The following is a 13,357-nucleotide window of genomic DNA, read 5'->3' on the forward strand; positions in this document are numbered from 1 at the left end:
TTCTTCCGTTCCTTCCTTTTTTTTTTGCACCGTCCGTCGTTGCTGTATGCCGCCTCAGGCGGGTCGCTTCTCTGGCATTTTTGGCGTTCGCGTCCCGAGGTCGTGCCTGGCTCGTGTCCTCTCTGCCTTACCTGATCCAGAACGCTGCGGTTCCTACGCTTTTTCTTCTTCTTCTTCACCGCTGCTTGTTGTCGAAAGGTATGTTTCTACTTGATGGAGTCACTTTCTGATCTCCTCGATGCTTCCATCGGCTCCCTAGCCGCCACTTTGCCCCTTACTGTCTTTTCCCGGCTCGAAATCTCCCACTTTGGGCCCGATCCGCTGATCCACGTCCACAACACGTCCACAACACCCTTGATCCCGCTCCAATCCCCATAATCAACGCTCAGAATCTTCCCCATCCAAATCAAATCTTAATCTACCCATCCCTGGGAGCTTGGCCCAAGCAAACGATTTCTGCGCCTCCCACGTGATGCCACATCACCTGACACTCGTGCGTTGGACCGTCCCTTGGCATACTGGATCAGGTAAACACTGACAGCGAGACAAAGACCAGGGTATTGTGCCCTGGTCGCTGCTTGTTGTGGTGAAATTGCCTCGCAGGCCTACCTCATCGGGCAGCTCAGCTCAGCTTTTCGTTTCGCTTCGCCTTGTGGCCTTGCCCGGTGCTGAGCCTGGATCACGTGGGTGAGACCAGTTGGCGTTGCATCTTTTCTTTTTTTCTTTTTCACTTTGGCCCTTCTGCGCGGCATGTTGCCTGTCTCAAGTCTCTATCCAGGCCAAGCGATTTGCATTTGGACTGGCCCACAGACCCCTCAGAAACAAACCGCCATGAGGCTGCCAAAACTTCCCGAGAAAAAGAAACCATGCTCGCTAACCGCATATCTCGCCCTCCCACTATAGGCATCACACGGAACATCTCGCTATTCCGGCCTCGTGGGCATCGTTTGATCCGGGTCTCCTGAGCACTGCACACAGTTACCGCTCCCTGCCTTCCTGATTCGAGCACTTCCTTGCCCTTTACATCTAATTGCTACGCCCAGCGGTTCTAAATTTAACCCATATTTCCTCGATCCGGTCCCACCCAGAATTTTCTTTTCATCCCTTTTTTGACTTATTGCCGTCAGATACAGTTCAAAACAAATCAGCGTTAAATAATTTTTTAACCAAAAGTTACTTGGAAAAGACTCGGTTTTTTTTTTTTTTCAAGGCTCGGTCAAAAAAGTTTCCTGACGCTGCATTTCCTGCCTCCCTCGCGTTGAGGAGTTTTTCGTTACTGTTTCTGATCCCATCAGTCCTTCGCTTTTTCCATCAGTTATAGCAAAGTGGCGTGCGATCCAACGCTCTTACTAACAGACTAGATGTCTTACGATAACAATCACAACTACTACGACCCGACTCAGGATCAAGGTGGTCAGCAGGGTGGTGAATACTACCAGCAGGCCGCCTATGATGAGATGGGTCAGCCTGTCCACTACGAACAGGGTGGTGAATACTACGACCCCAACCAGCAGTACCAGCAGCAGCCCTACGACATGGACGGTTACCAGAACTACGGTCAACAGGGTGCTGCCGGCTACAGCGCTGATCCAGAGGCCTTCTCTGATTTCAGCTACGGTGGTGGCCAGGCTCCTGGTACCCCCGGCTACGACCAGTACGGTGCTCAGTACACCCCATCTCAGATGAGTTATGCTGGTGGTAGATCTTCTGGTGCCTCTACTCCAATCTACGGTGCCAACCCCAACTACGATCCTTCGCAGTTCCAGTTGTCCTCGAACTTGCCTTACCCTGCGTGGTCTGCTGACCCTCAGGCTCCTATCAAGATCGAGCACATCGAGGACATTTTCATCGACTTGGCTAACAAGTTTGGTTTCCAGAGAGACTCCATGAGAAACATGTTTGACTACTTCATGACCTTGTTGGACTCCAGATCTTCCCGTATGTCTCCAGCCCAGGCCTTGTTGTCCTTGCACGCTGACTACATTGGCGGTGACAACGCTAACTACAAAAAGTGGTACTTTGCCTCTCAGCAAGATTTGGACGAGTCTATTGGTTTCTCCAACATGAACCTTGGAAAGATTGGTAGAAAGGCCAGAAAAGCCAGAAAGAAGTCCAAGAAGGCTAGAAAGGCCGCCGAGGAGCACGGTCAAGACATTGACGCATTGAACAATGAGTTGGAGGGTGACTACTCCATGGAAGCCGCCAACATCAGATGGAAGGCCAAGATGAATGTCCTCAGCCCCGAGGAGAGAGTCAGAGACATCGCCCTTTACTTGTTGTTGTGGGGTGAGGCTAACCAGGCCCGTTTCACTCCTGAGCTCATCTGTTTCCTTTTCAAGACCGCCCTGGACTACTTGGTCTCTCCTCAGTGTCAGCAGAGACAAGAGCCAATTCCAGAGGGTGACTACTTGAACAGAATCATCACCCCCATCTACAGATTCATCAGATCTCAAGTGTATGAAATCTACGAGGGTAGATTCGTCAAGCGTGAGAAGGACCACAACAAGGTTATCGGTTACGATGATGTTAACCAGTTGTTCTGGTACCCAGAGGGTATTTCCAGAATTATCTTCAACGACGGTACCCGTTTGGTCGATATCCCAGCGGAAGAGAGATTCACGAGATTGGGTGAGGTTGAATGGCAAAACGTCTTTTTCAAGACCTACAAGGAAGTTAGAACCTGGTTGCATCTTGTCACCAACTTCAACAGAATCTGGATTATTCACGTCACCATCTACTGGATGTACACTGCCTACAACGCTCCTACATTATACACTCAGCATTACGTTCAGACTATTAACAACAAGCCAACTGCATCTTCTCAATGGGCTGCCCCTGCCATGGGTGGTATGATTGCTGCTTTCATTGAGGTTATGGCTACCGTTTTTGAATGGATGTTCGTTCCTAGAGAATGGGCCGGTGCTCAGCACTTGACTCGTCGTTTAGTGTTTTTGATTATCATCTTGATCGTCAACATCGTTCCTTTCGCTTACTCATTCTACTGGGCTGGTTTGTCTGCTATCTCGAAGTCAGCTCATGCCGTTTCTATCGTTGGTTTCTTCATTGCTATCGCTACATTGGTCTTCTTCGCTGTCATGCCTTTGGGTGGTTTGTTCACTTCCTACATGAACAGAAGATCCAGAAAGTACGTCGCATCCCAGATCTTCACTGCTAACTTCCACTCCTTGAGAGGCTTGGACATGTGGATGTCCTACCTTCTTTGGGTTACCGTCTTTGCTGCTAAGTTGGCCGAATCTTATTTCTTCTTGATTTTGTCTTTGAGAGACCCAATTAGAAATTTGTCGACCATGGACATGAGATGTAACGGTGAGGTTTGGTTCGGTGACACCTTGTGTAAGCAGCAGGGTAAGATTGTCTTGGGTTTGATGCTTCTTGTCGACTTGTTCTTGTTCTTCTTGGATACTTACATGTGGTACATTATCTGTAACTGTGTGTTCTCCATTGGTCGTTCGTTCTACTTGGGTATCTCTATCTTGACCCCATGGAGAAACATTTTCACCAGATTGCCAAAGAGAATCTACTCCAAGATTTTGGCTACCACCGAGATGGAGATCAAGTACAAGCCAAAGGTGTTGATCTCCCAGGTTTGGAACGCTATTGTGATTTCTATGTACAGAGAGCACTTGTTGGCTATTGACCACGTCCAGAAATTGTTGTACCACCAGGTCCCATCTGAGATTGAGGGTAAGAGAACCTTGAGAGCCCCAACTTTCTTCGTGTCTCAGGATGACAACAACTTTGAGACGGAGTTCTTCCCAAGAAACTCTGAAGCCGAAAGACGTATCAGTTTCTTCGCTCAGTCTTTGGCTACCCCAATCTTGGAGCCTTTGCCAGTTGACAACATGCCTACCTTCACCGTTTTCACTCCTCACTACTCTGAAAAGATCTTGTTGTCTTTGAGAGAGATTATCAGAGAGGATGACCAGTTCTCCAGAGTTACCTTGTTGGAATACTTGAAGCAATTGCACCCAGTTGAGTGGGACTGTTTCGTGAAGGACACCAAGATTTTGGCTGAGGAAACCGCTGCTTTCGAGAATGCTGAGGACGAGGAGAGACTGAACGAGGATGGCTTGAAGGCCAAGATTGACGACTTGCCATTCTACTGTATTGGTTTCAAGTCTGCCGCTCCTGAGTACACTTTGAGAACAAGAATCTGGGCCTCTTTGAGATCTCAGACCTTGTACCGTACTGTTTCCGGTTTCATGAACTACGCTAGAGCTATCAAGTTGTTGTACCGTGTCGAGAACCCTGAATTGGTCCAGTACTTCGGTGGCGACCCCGAGGGATTGGAGTTGGCTTTGGAGAAGATGGCTAGAAGAAAGTTCAAGTTCGTCGTTTCCATGCAGAGATTGGCCAAGTTCAAGGAAGATGAAATGGAAAACGCTGAGTTCTTGTTGAGAGCCTACCCTGATTTGCAGATTGCTTACTTGGACGAAGAACCACCTTTGAACGAAGATGAGGAACCCCGTGTCTACTCCGCTTTGATTGATGGTCATTGTGAGGTGTTGGAGAACGGCAGACGTCGTCCTAAGTTCAGAATTCAATTGTCCGGTAACCCAATTTTGGGTGATGGTAAGTCTGATAACCAGAACCACGCTATCATTTTCCACAGAGGTGAATACATCCAGTTGATTGATGCTAACCAGGACAACTACCTTGAAGAATGTTTGAAGATTAGATCTGTTTTGGCTGAGTTCGAAGAATTGAACGTCGAGCACGTGAACCCTTACGCCCCTAACTTGAAGAGCACTAACGATGAGAAGCCTGCTCCTGTCGCCATTTTGGGTGCCAGAGAGTACATTTTCTCTGAGAACTCCGGTGTTTTGGGTGATGTTGCTGCTGGTAAGGAACAAACTTTCGGTACCTTGTTTGCGAGAACTTTGGCTCAGATTGGTGGTAAATTGCATTATGGTCACCCTGATTTCTTGAACGCTACTTTCATGTTGACAAGAGGTGGTGTTTCTAAGGCTCAGAAGGGATTGCACTTGAACGAAGATATCTACGCCGGTATGACTGCTATGTTGAGAGGTGGTAGAATCAAGCACTGTGAATACTACCAGTGTGGTAAGGGTAGAGATATGGGTTTCGGTTCTATCTGTAACTTTACCACCAAGATTGGTGCTGGTATGGGTGAGCAGATGTTGTCGAGAGAATACTACTACTTGTCCACTCAATTGCCTTTGGACAGATTCTTGTCGTTCTACTATGGTCACCCTGGTTTCCATATCAATAACTTGTTCATTCAGTTGTCTTTGCAAACTTTCATGTTGGTTTTGGCTAACTTGAACTCCTTGGCTCACGAATCTATCTTGTGTGACTACGACAGAAACGTTCCTGTGACTGACCCATTGTACCCTATCGGATGTTACAACTTGGACCCTGCTATCGACTGGATTAGACGTTATACTTTGTCCATTTTCATTGTTTTCTGGATTTCGTTTATTCCTTTGGTTGTTCAAGAGTTGATTGAAAGAGGTCTTTGGAAGGCTACTCAGAGATTCTTCAGACATTTCGTTTCTTTGTCTCCAATGTTCGAAGTTTTCCTTGCCATGATCTACTCCAACTCCTTGTCTACTGATTTGACTGTCGGTGGTGCCAGATATATCTCAACCGGTAGAGGTTTCGCTACCTCCCGTATTCCATTCTCGATTTTGTTCTCCAGATTTGCTGATTCTGCTATCTACATGGGTGCTAGATCTATGTTGATTATCTTGTTCGGTTCTGTTGCTCACTGGCAAGCACCATTGTTGTGGTTCTGGGCATCTTTGTCTGCATTGATGTTCTCTCCATTCGTTTTCAACCCACATCAATTTGCTTGGGAGGACTTCTTCATTGACTACCGTGACTTCATCAGATGGTTGTCTCGTGGTAACACCAAGTGGCACAGAAACTCCTGGATTGGTTACGTCAAGCTTTCCAGATCCAGAGTGACTGGTTTCAAGAGAAAGTTGACTGGTGACATCTCTGAGAAATCTGCCGGTGACGCTGCCAGAGCCCACAGATCTAATGTTTTCATGGCCGACTTCTTGCCATGTGTCTTCTACGCTGCTGGTCTTTTTGTCGCCTACACTTTCATTAACGCTCAGACTGGTGTCACCAGATGGAGTGTTGACGGAAGAGACTCTACTGACCCAATTCAAGTCAACTCTGTTGTCAGACTTATCATCTGTTCCCTTGCTCCAGTTGCCATTGACGCTGGTTGTTTGGGTGTCTGTCTTGCTATGGCCTGTTGTGCTGGTCCATTGTTGGGATTGTGCTGCAAGAAGACTGGTGCTGTTATTGCAGGTGTTGCCCACGGTGTCGCCGTTATTGTCCACTTGATCTTCTTCATTGTCATGTGGGTCTTGGAGGGCTTCAACTTCGCTAGAATGTTGTTGGGTATCATTACCATGATCTACATCCAGAGAGTCCTCTTCAAGATCTTGACCTTGCTCTTCTTGACCAGAGAGTTTAAGAACGACAAGTCCAACACTGCCTTCTGGACCGGTAAGTGGTACAACACTGGTATGGGTTACATGGCTGCTACCCAGCCTGCCAGAGAGTTCGTTGCTAAGATTATTGAGATGTCTGAGTTCGCCGGTGACTTCATCCTTGCTCACTTGATCTTGTTCATTCAGCTCCCAATCTTGTGCGTTCCACTCATTGACAGATGGCACTCTACCATGTTGTTCTGGTTGAAGCCATCTAGACTCATTAGACCTCCTATCTACTCCTTGAAGCAGGCTAAGTTGAGAAAGAGAATTGTCAGAAAGTACTGTACTTTGTACTTTGCCATTCTCGTGCTCTTCGTCATTATCATTGCTGCTCCAGCTGTCGCTGGTGGCCAACTTGACTCCAGTCTTGGGTCCAACATGACCGGTACCTTCGAGGGTCTCTTCCAGCCCAGAAAGGTCTCGAACAATGACACTGGTAGAGTCTCCTCTTGGTGGTCTACTGGTGAAAACAAGATCACTTTCTGGAGTTACACTCCAACGACGTCCAACGTCTACACTACCAAGCCTTTCTAAGCTGGTATGTCTGTTCATTATTTTATATTGGTTTGAATTATACAGTTGTATTCGAAATTTTACAGTAGCGTAGCTATATTGTCATAAGTAGTCGTCTATTAATGCTAATTTTTGGGTTGGGTCTCGTCCTTTTTCAACAAGGCGTGATAACCGTTGAGGACCTCCTCACATTTGAGAGGCGTCTCACAGGAAGACCATTGAGCCACCAAATCCCCGGAATAGTAATGCATTTGATCCTGTGCTTTATCATCTAAAGCGCTTTCGCTGTGTAAGGAGTTGATGGTTCTAGCGGGCACAATGGCTGTTCTGCTCAAGACAAATGGATGCCACTGTAAGAAATGTGTAATGGCCGACTCTGGGCCATAGGGGAAATTGTTATAATTGAGGAACAAGCGGTCTCCCCAGGTATCTAGTAGACCCTTGCCCAAGAAATCATTCTTGACAATAAAAGAGTTGGACTCGATCTTTCTGTCAGATTGCGTGAAAATAAGTCTGACCCTGTTAGGCTGTACGTTTTTATAAGTTTTGATGAGTCCATCAGGTGGGATAACAGGTTGCTCCAAGAGCATGCTCTTTCTCAAGGACTCCGTGTCGACCAAATACTCTATAAGGTCAACTTTCTGGTTCATGACGAGACCATCCTGGTCGAAATACCAGAACCATTCGGCGTGAGGAAATGCAAACATGGCGGCTCGGAGACAGTAGAGACGCACCCACTTTGACCGCTCTTTATCGGTCAAGAAGTTTAAGGAGTTCATCAACGGCACAAATTCTTGCACCCACCTGACGTACACACCGTAATTTTGGGCATAGCCGTAATCGACTCTGTTTTGGATGATTTTTGTGATGGCGTCCATGGAGTAACGGTCAAAGTCGATTGCTGTGACGATGACTGCTCTGGGATAGTTCTTCAATGACTTTGGCTTGAACACCTTTTTGTCGTGGTTCTTGAAGTCATTCTTGACTCTGGCCTCCTCCAGTTTGGCATTCTCCGCTTCCTCTTTTTGCTTTTGAGCAACAGGATCTTTGTCGTCAAGCACATTAAGCGACTGCAATAACGTTTTTTGCAATTCAGGCACCTCAGCGTCCTGGACTCTCACTTGTCTCACAAGGTTTTTCGCTCCAAGCTCCTTAAGCTTGGGCACGTCCTCAACCACAGGGTATATATATTTAGATGGTGTCTCGATGACATGTTCTGATGTGTAAGGGTATGCTGCTGGATAGCGTGGAGCTGGAGGAGCAAACGGGTAAGTGATCCACCTGAAAGGGTTGAAAAACCAGAAAACGATTGCGACCAATATAAGGATTCCAAATTTATTGGTTCTCGGACGGATGGATTTGAAGGTTGCCGGTTCAGGCAAAAACAGACTGGATTGGCCTGCCTTCAGCTTGGGCCTTAATCGGAGAGTAAGCATGTATGGGTAGGATCAAAACGAGGTTGGTGTTTTGCGAAGATATGAAGAAGGTGAGTGCAGGACAAACACAACAAAGAACAGACACCTGGGATGGAAGAACATTGTAGAAAGTTGAAAATTCAAAAAGCAATTGTATATCGGTGATTTATCAATATTCAAGAAAATGTGCTTCTAATTATTGTGTTTGTCATGTCCTGTCATTGAAGGGAGACTTCGGGGTGAGACAGGCCAAGAAAATCTGGCAGGGTAGCGATCCTTGAGGTTAGTAGGAATCTTCTACGATGAAGCACAGCGGCTGAAGCAATGGAATGTATGAAAAACCGGATATTTGTATGACGAGGAAAACTCCCTGTAGCATTCAAGAATGCAATGTATGTATTATGTCAGACCGACGCGGTCCTCGATCACTTGAAGGGCAACCTGCCTTCTTCTCTCAGCCACAGAGTTGGCAATCAGCCTGTTCGCCTGGCTCACTTGCTCAGAGAGCTTCTGGGCACGCAAGTTACTCTGTTCGACAGCGTCGTCGTTGAACGGCGTCACAATGCCCAAAAGCACACTCACGTCGTAAATCAGGTTGACAACCACCGATACGGGCGCCTTGATAGCGCGAGGGAAGAAGTCCACGAGCTGGAAGGCATCGGACGCGTCTCCGCTTGTGACGGTGGCGTTGCTCTGGTCACCGCTGACCGACGTAACTGGCAAGAGTGGATCGCTCGAGAAGGTCTGGTAGAATCTCAAGTAGTTGTATGAGACGAAAAAGGACACCACCGAGGGCACGGCAGGGTACAAGGATCTCGAGCTAAGCAACGACCACAAGCTTACCGTCACCAAAAGCATGAATGGAACGTGTTTCACGCGGAAGTTGATGAGACCGTGGAACAAGATGACATGGTGCTCGGGGATGAGTTGCTTGATCACCACGAGGAACCCGAAAAAGTACGAGATCCCGCCTCCCAATGGCTTGTCCATGCCGCCCACGTCTTCTCTGAATATATTGCTCACGATGGCAATCATGACCGTGGTCAAATTTGTGATGGAGCCGACCAAGACAATGAACTTGAGCACCTCCGTAGGGCCCCAGAACTTTTCGATGTAGTTTGTGGCGGCAAAAAGCACAGCGGCGGAAACCAAGAACAGCGAGATCGATATCTCCGCAAAAATCGCCGTCACAAACACCCAGGGGTGTGTGATAGCGTGTCTAGGGATCAACTGGATGAAGGGTACATTGATAGCATGTAGGCTGGTGGGTTCTTCCAATTGGTTGACATAGTGTATTTTGAGCAACAACACCAATGACGACGTAGCCATCAAAGCGGCTAGAGCTGCACGCGTAGACCGGGCAGTAGACCTCCACAGCGTAGGAAGAGCCATGGTGTAAAAGCAGTAGTAGGTGGTTTGGGTATGACTTGGGGCGGTGCAGGAAATTATAGCTGGCTCAATGAGAGTCTTTTCGCAGCCAGTACCATCCCTGGAGGTAGTTCGAAAATCGGTTTGTCTGACCGCTTGAGTTCTCGTATTTTTTCCCATTGGTAAATTGTTTTCTGCATTCGGGTGAGACTCCAGTCGTTTTCGGCATTCACGGTGGGGATGACCTCGCCGATGTTGAAAAATACCACAAAGTACGAGAGCTCCCTGAAGGACAGATGCTCGCTGTAGGGTAGGGAGTATATTTTGCACGTTGAGCTGTCGATTTTGCCTTTTTTGATTTTGTCTGGTGGGTTTTGCCGGAGAACATCGTGTCTGTATGAGTAGGCGGGTTTCAGCGAAAGAACACTAACCAGGGATACGAGACTCACGCCTTGGGCTTCCAACATGGGCACTTCGTCTTCAGCATCAACGAAATTATCGTCGGTGACATGGTTTTCAAAGGTCCAGCCCGTGGGCCGAAGCCCGATACACCGCTCGAAATGCTTGAAGTACTCGTTGTGGTTGAAATAATTGGCCATTTCCTGTGCTTGACCCACGATTTTCATGGGGACAAGATGGATGATGGCATTGGGGTGGTTGCCGAGATCGTCGTCTGTGATAACCGAATCGAGGTAAGCGTCACCGTAAGCTTTGATGATATCTTTTTTGTCGCCTCGGCTGTTGATGTTGGAGATGTAGATGGGGCATTGTAGCTTCTTGGATATGGCGATCGCAAGCTTCTCTTTGCCTATGACGTAGGTGCCCACCAAAATCAAAAACTTCTTCTTTTTCTTCTGTGCCCCTCGGAAAAGAAAATCTGTGATTCGGCTCTGTGCTTGCGTTCCGAACCACTCGCCAAAAAGCTTATCGTCGCTCACAAGGTCTGAAAACATATCTGCCACACTGGAACAAATAAGCTCCTGTTTTGGAAAGTTGTATTTCGGCGACATGTACGTCGTGTCGAGATACACCTTTTCCAATTTTAGCGGCAGCTTCAGCTCGATGTGGAAAGGTCGTAGCGCTGGATGGTTGACCATTTTCGGGCACACTCTGAAGTCACCACAATGCAATTTGTATGTAGATTCGCCTCGTACATTAACGGATTCGAAAAGAAAAATGACCGCTCCGGGGCAGTGGTTGGCGTCGATCGGCGTCGTATAAATACCAGGAGTTTTCTCCTGTGAAGGGTGGGCCTCTTCGGGACCCTCATAGGAATATACCTTATACCGCACATCAGGGTCCATCGGGTAGATGAACTCCGGGTCGATCTTGAACTTGATCGCTAGTAGCTTACCTGTGATCGTGGAGCAGTATATGATTTTCGAACCAAGCGTTCTTTCACGAGGCCACCGTTTGGTGATGCCTCCGTAGTGGTCTGAATGGAAATGCGATAAGAAGTACTGGGTAATCGTCTCGTGCGGCTTGAAACTGAAGGCGTCCATGGAGATTTCGTATTTTCTGTCGTAGTCGGGCCAAAATGTCAAGATCTTCAAGTCTGGAATGGGTGTCTTCCGTGAAGACGGTAGAAGTTCTGTTGGTGATTCCTCCAGCTCTATCCTCAGTCTTTGCCGCTTGGGCACCTCCTCCTTGGAGTTGACATACCGAAGCCTGTCTTTTTGTACGGCTGAAAGCGACGCTTTTCTCTTTTTAGAAGACGAGCTTTTTCCAGGAAGCGGAGGTCTTTCCGGTACTTCCTCCTTCACCTCATCGCTGGTGCCATTTTGCAGCCGCTCAGTTTCGATCTTTACCTCTTCAAAAGTCTCGATCTTCACCTCCTCCGTTTTCACAGGCACCTCTTCTTTCACAGTGCTCATTGTGAGGCACTCCTCCACATGCTTGATTCGAAAATCCATGTCCCATGGTTCCATGGTGGTGGCGCATACGGGACATAGGATAGGCTCCGGGGTAATTTTCGGTATGATGGGCTCGTCCTCGGTCAAATCCACATGGGCTTGCGTACGTGCTTGTTGGAAGGAAAACTCGAGGATCGACGCCTGTTTTTGCTTTCGAACCATGGAGTTTAAAGTAAGGCAACTTGGAAATCTGGGGCAGCAATGGCGTTGGTGCACGGGTGCACAGAGTGACCTCATTGCAGCCGTTGGGGTTTGGGCGATAAAGGGGGGCTAGAGTGTGGCATATTTGGATGATTTTTTGTTTTTAGTGGTTTCAACTGCTTAAGAAACTTGGAGGTCAATTGTTTTGAGAAATTTCATCTTTTGTGGTGCTATTCTATTGTCCCCGTTACTCATCTCTAGATCAAGCATAATACGCATCGCAGACGCATTGAGACGTCACAGATAGACTACTACTCCAGCTGATACTCTCACAGATCGAGATATCAAAGACTCCACTCAAGCATACTGAAAGCACACACACCCAATTCCAAACCAAACCTTTCTCCATTTCCACCAATTAACTCAAAACTCCCCAGATGGGCCTATTATCGATAATACGAAAACAAAAGCTCAAGGACCACGAGATCCGTGTACTCATCTTGGGGCTCGACAACGCAGGAAAGTCCACTATAGTGAGTAGTCTTATGGGTCTGGATCCTCGAGATGTGGCTCCCACGACTGGGTTTCTGATCCACACATTTCCATGGAAAGGTTACAATATCAACGCATGGGACATTGGAGGGCAGCTTCTGCTTCGAGGATTCTGGAGCAATTACTTCGATCGATCCGATGTCATTATCTGGGTAATTGACGGATCCAACGTGGATCAGCTAGAAGAGTCGTACAGAGAATTGCGAGAGAAGGTGATTCAGCAGGACCAGCTATCGGGGGTCTACTTTGTGGTTTTGATCAATAAGGTCGATTTGATGGGGGACGAAGAGAAAATGGAGGTAAAGAGACTGGTTGAGGAATCGTTACAGTTGTCCAGTGAAGTTCCATCTGATAAGTATACCATTCGGACTGTTTCTGGAATGACACGCGAGGGTCTTCCTGAGGCGGTTGACTGGATCATCGAGAAGGACGTGTGGTGAAGTGCAAGCATTTTCAGGGTCGTCTACCTCATTGAATTTGCCAAATTTGTGCATCGTGAGTGTCATAATGAGTACCTCCCACTGTGCCACAATGGTACGCAAAGCCCGCATTGAAGCTTCTGGCTAGATCCTTTAAGCACAGAGTTTAGACTTCGGGATTACGTATACCGGCTTAAACAACCCTCCTAACAAATTATTCACGAAAACATTTTTTCACCTGAACCGAACCTTATTGCACTCGGTCCTTTCGGCCTTTACGCTCCCCACGCATCGCGAACCTGGACCCCAGCCCAAATCCAATTCCACGCCAGTTCCTCAGCCTTGTCACCATTGGGGAAATTTGCAAACACAGCTTCGCACTCATAACGGTTTGCTACGATCCACCGTGTGATGCCGCAGCCGTTTCGGGCAAGCTGTGGTACGAAAAAGTGCCCAGACGCTGTGGGTGCATTACCGACGCCAAAATGTCTCAGACGCCCCATCGGTTTATTTGGCGACGGCGCCGTGGATCTGTTTGCATG

General features: G+C 47.7%; 4 protein-coding genes across 4 annotated transcripts; 2 read left to right on the forward strand and 2 right to left on the reverse strand.

Annotated features, from left to right (window-relative positions):
• Nucleotides 1-1,361: 1,361 nt before the first annotated feature.
• On the forward strand, nucleotides 1,362-7,028 carry GSC1 (1,3-beta-glucan synthase; the record flags this gene model as incomplete). Its single annotated transcript, XM_024857556.1, has 1 exon — nucleotides 1,362-7,028. One exon carries the CDS (start codon nucleotides 1,362-1,364, stop codon nucleotides 7,026-7,028), a length of 5,667 nt encoding a protein of 1,888 aa, XP_024714055.1.
• Nucleotides 7,029-7,132: 104 nt separating this feature from the next.
• On the reverse strand, nucleotides 7,133-8,443 carry MNN11 (alpha-1,6-mannosyltransferase; the record flags this gene model as incomplete). Its single annotated transcript, XM_024857557.1, has 1 exon — nucleotides 7,133-8,443. The coding sequence occupies one exon, from the start codon at nucleotides 8,441-8,443 to the stop codon at nucleotides 7,133-7,135; it is 1,311 nt and encodes a 436-aa protein (XP_024714056.1).
• Nucleotides 8,444-8,821: 378 nt separating this feature from the next.
• Nucleotides 8,822-11,865, reverse strand: C7M61_002175 (uncharacterized protein; the record flags this gene model as incomplete). The annotated part of the gene is made up of 2 exons (XM_024857558.1): nucleotides 8,822-9,759; nucleotides 10,002-11,865. 2 exons carry the CDS (start codon nucleotides 11,863-11,865, stop codon nucleotides 8,822-8,824), a joined length of 2,802 nt encoding a protein of 933 aa, XP_024714057.1.
• Nucleotides 11,866-12,281: 416 nt separating this feature from the next.
• Nucleotides 12,282-12,836, forward strand: C7M61_002176 (Arf family GTPase; the record flags this gene model as incomplete). Its single annotated transcript, XM_024857559.1, has 1 exon — nucleotides 12,282-12,836. The coding sequence occupies one exon, from the start codon at nucleotides 12,282-12,284 to the stop codon at nucleotides 12,834-12,836; it is 555 nt and encodes a 184-aa protein (XP_024714058.1).
• Between the last annotated feature and the right edge of the window lie 521 nt (nucleotides 12,837-13,357).

This window comes from Candidozyma pseudohaemuli (genome assembly GCF_003013735.1).
Source record: "Candidozyma pseudohaemuli strain B12108 chromosome Unknown scaffold00004, whole genome shotgun sequence".
In the NCBI taxonomy this organism is placed as follows: domain Eukaryota; kingdom Fungi; phylum Ascomycota; class Pichiomycetes; order Serinales; family Metschnikowiaceae; genus Candidozyma; species Candidozyma pseudohaemuli.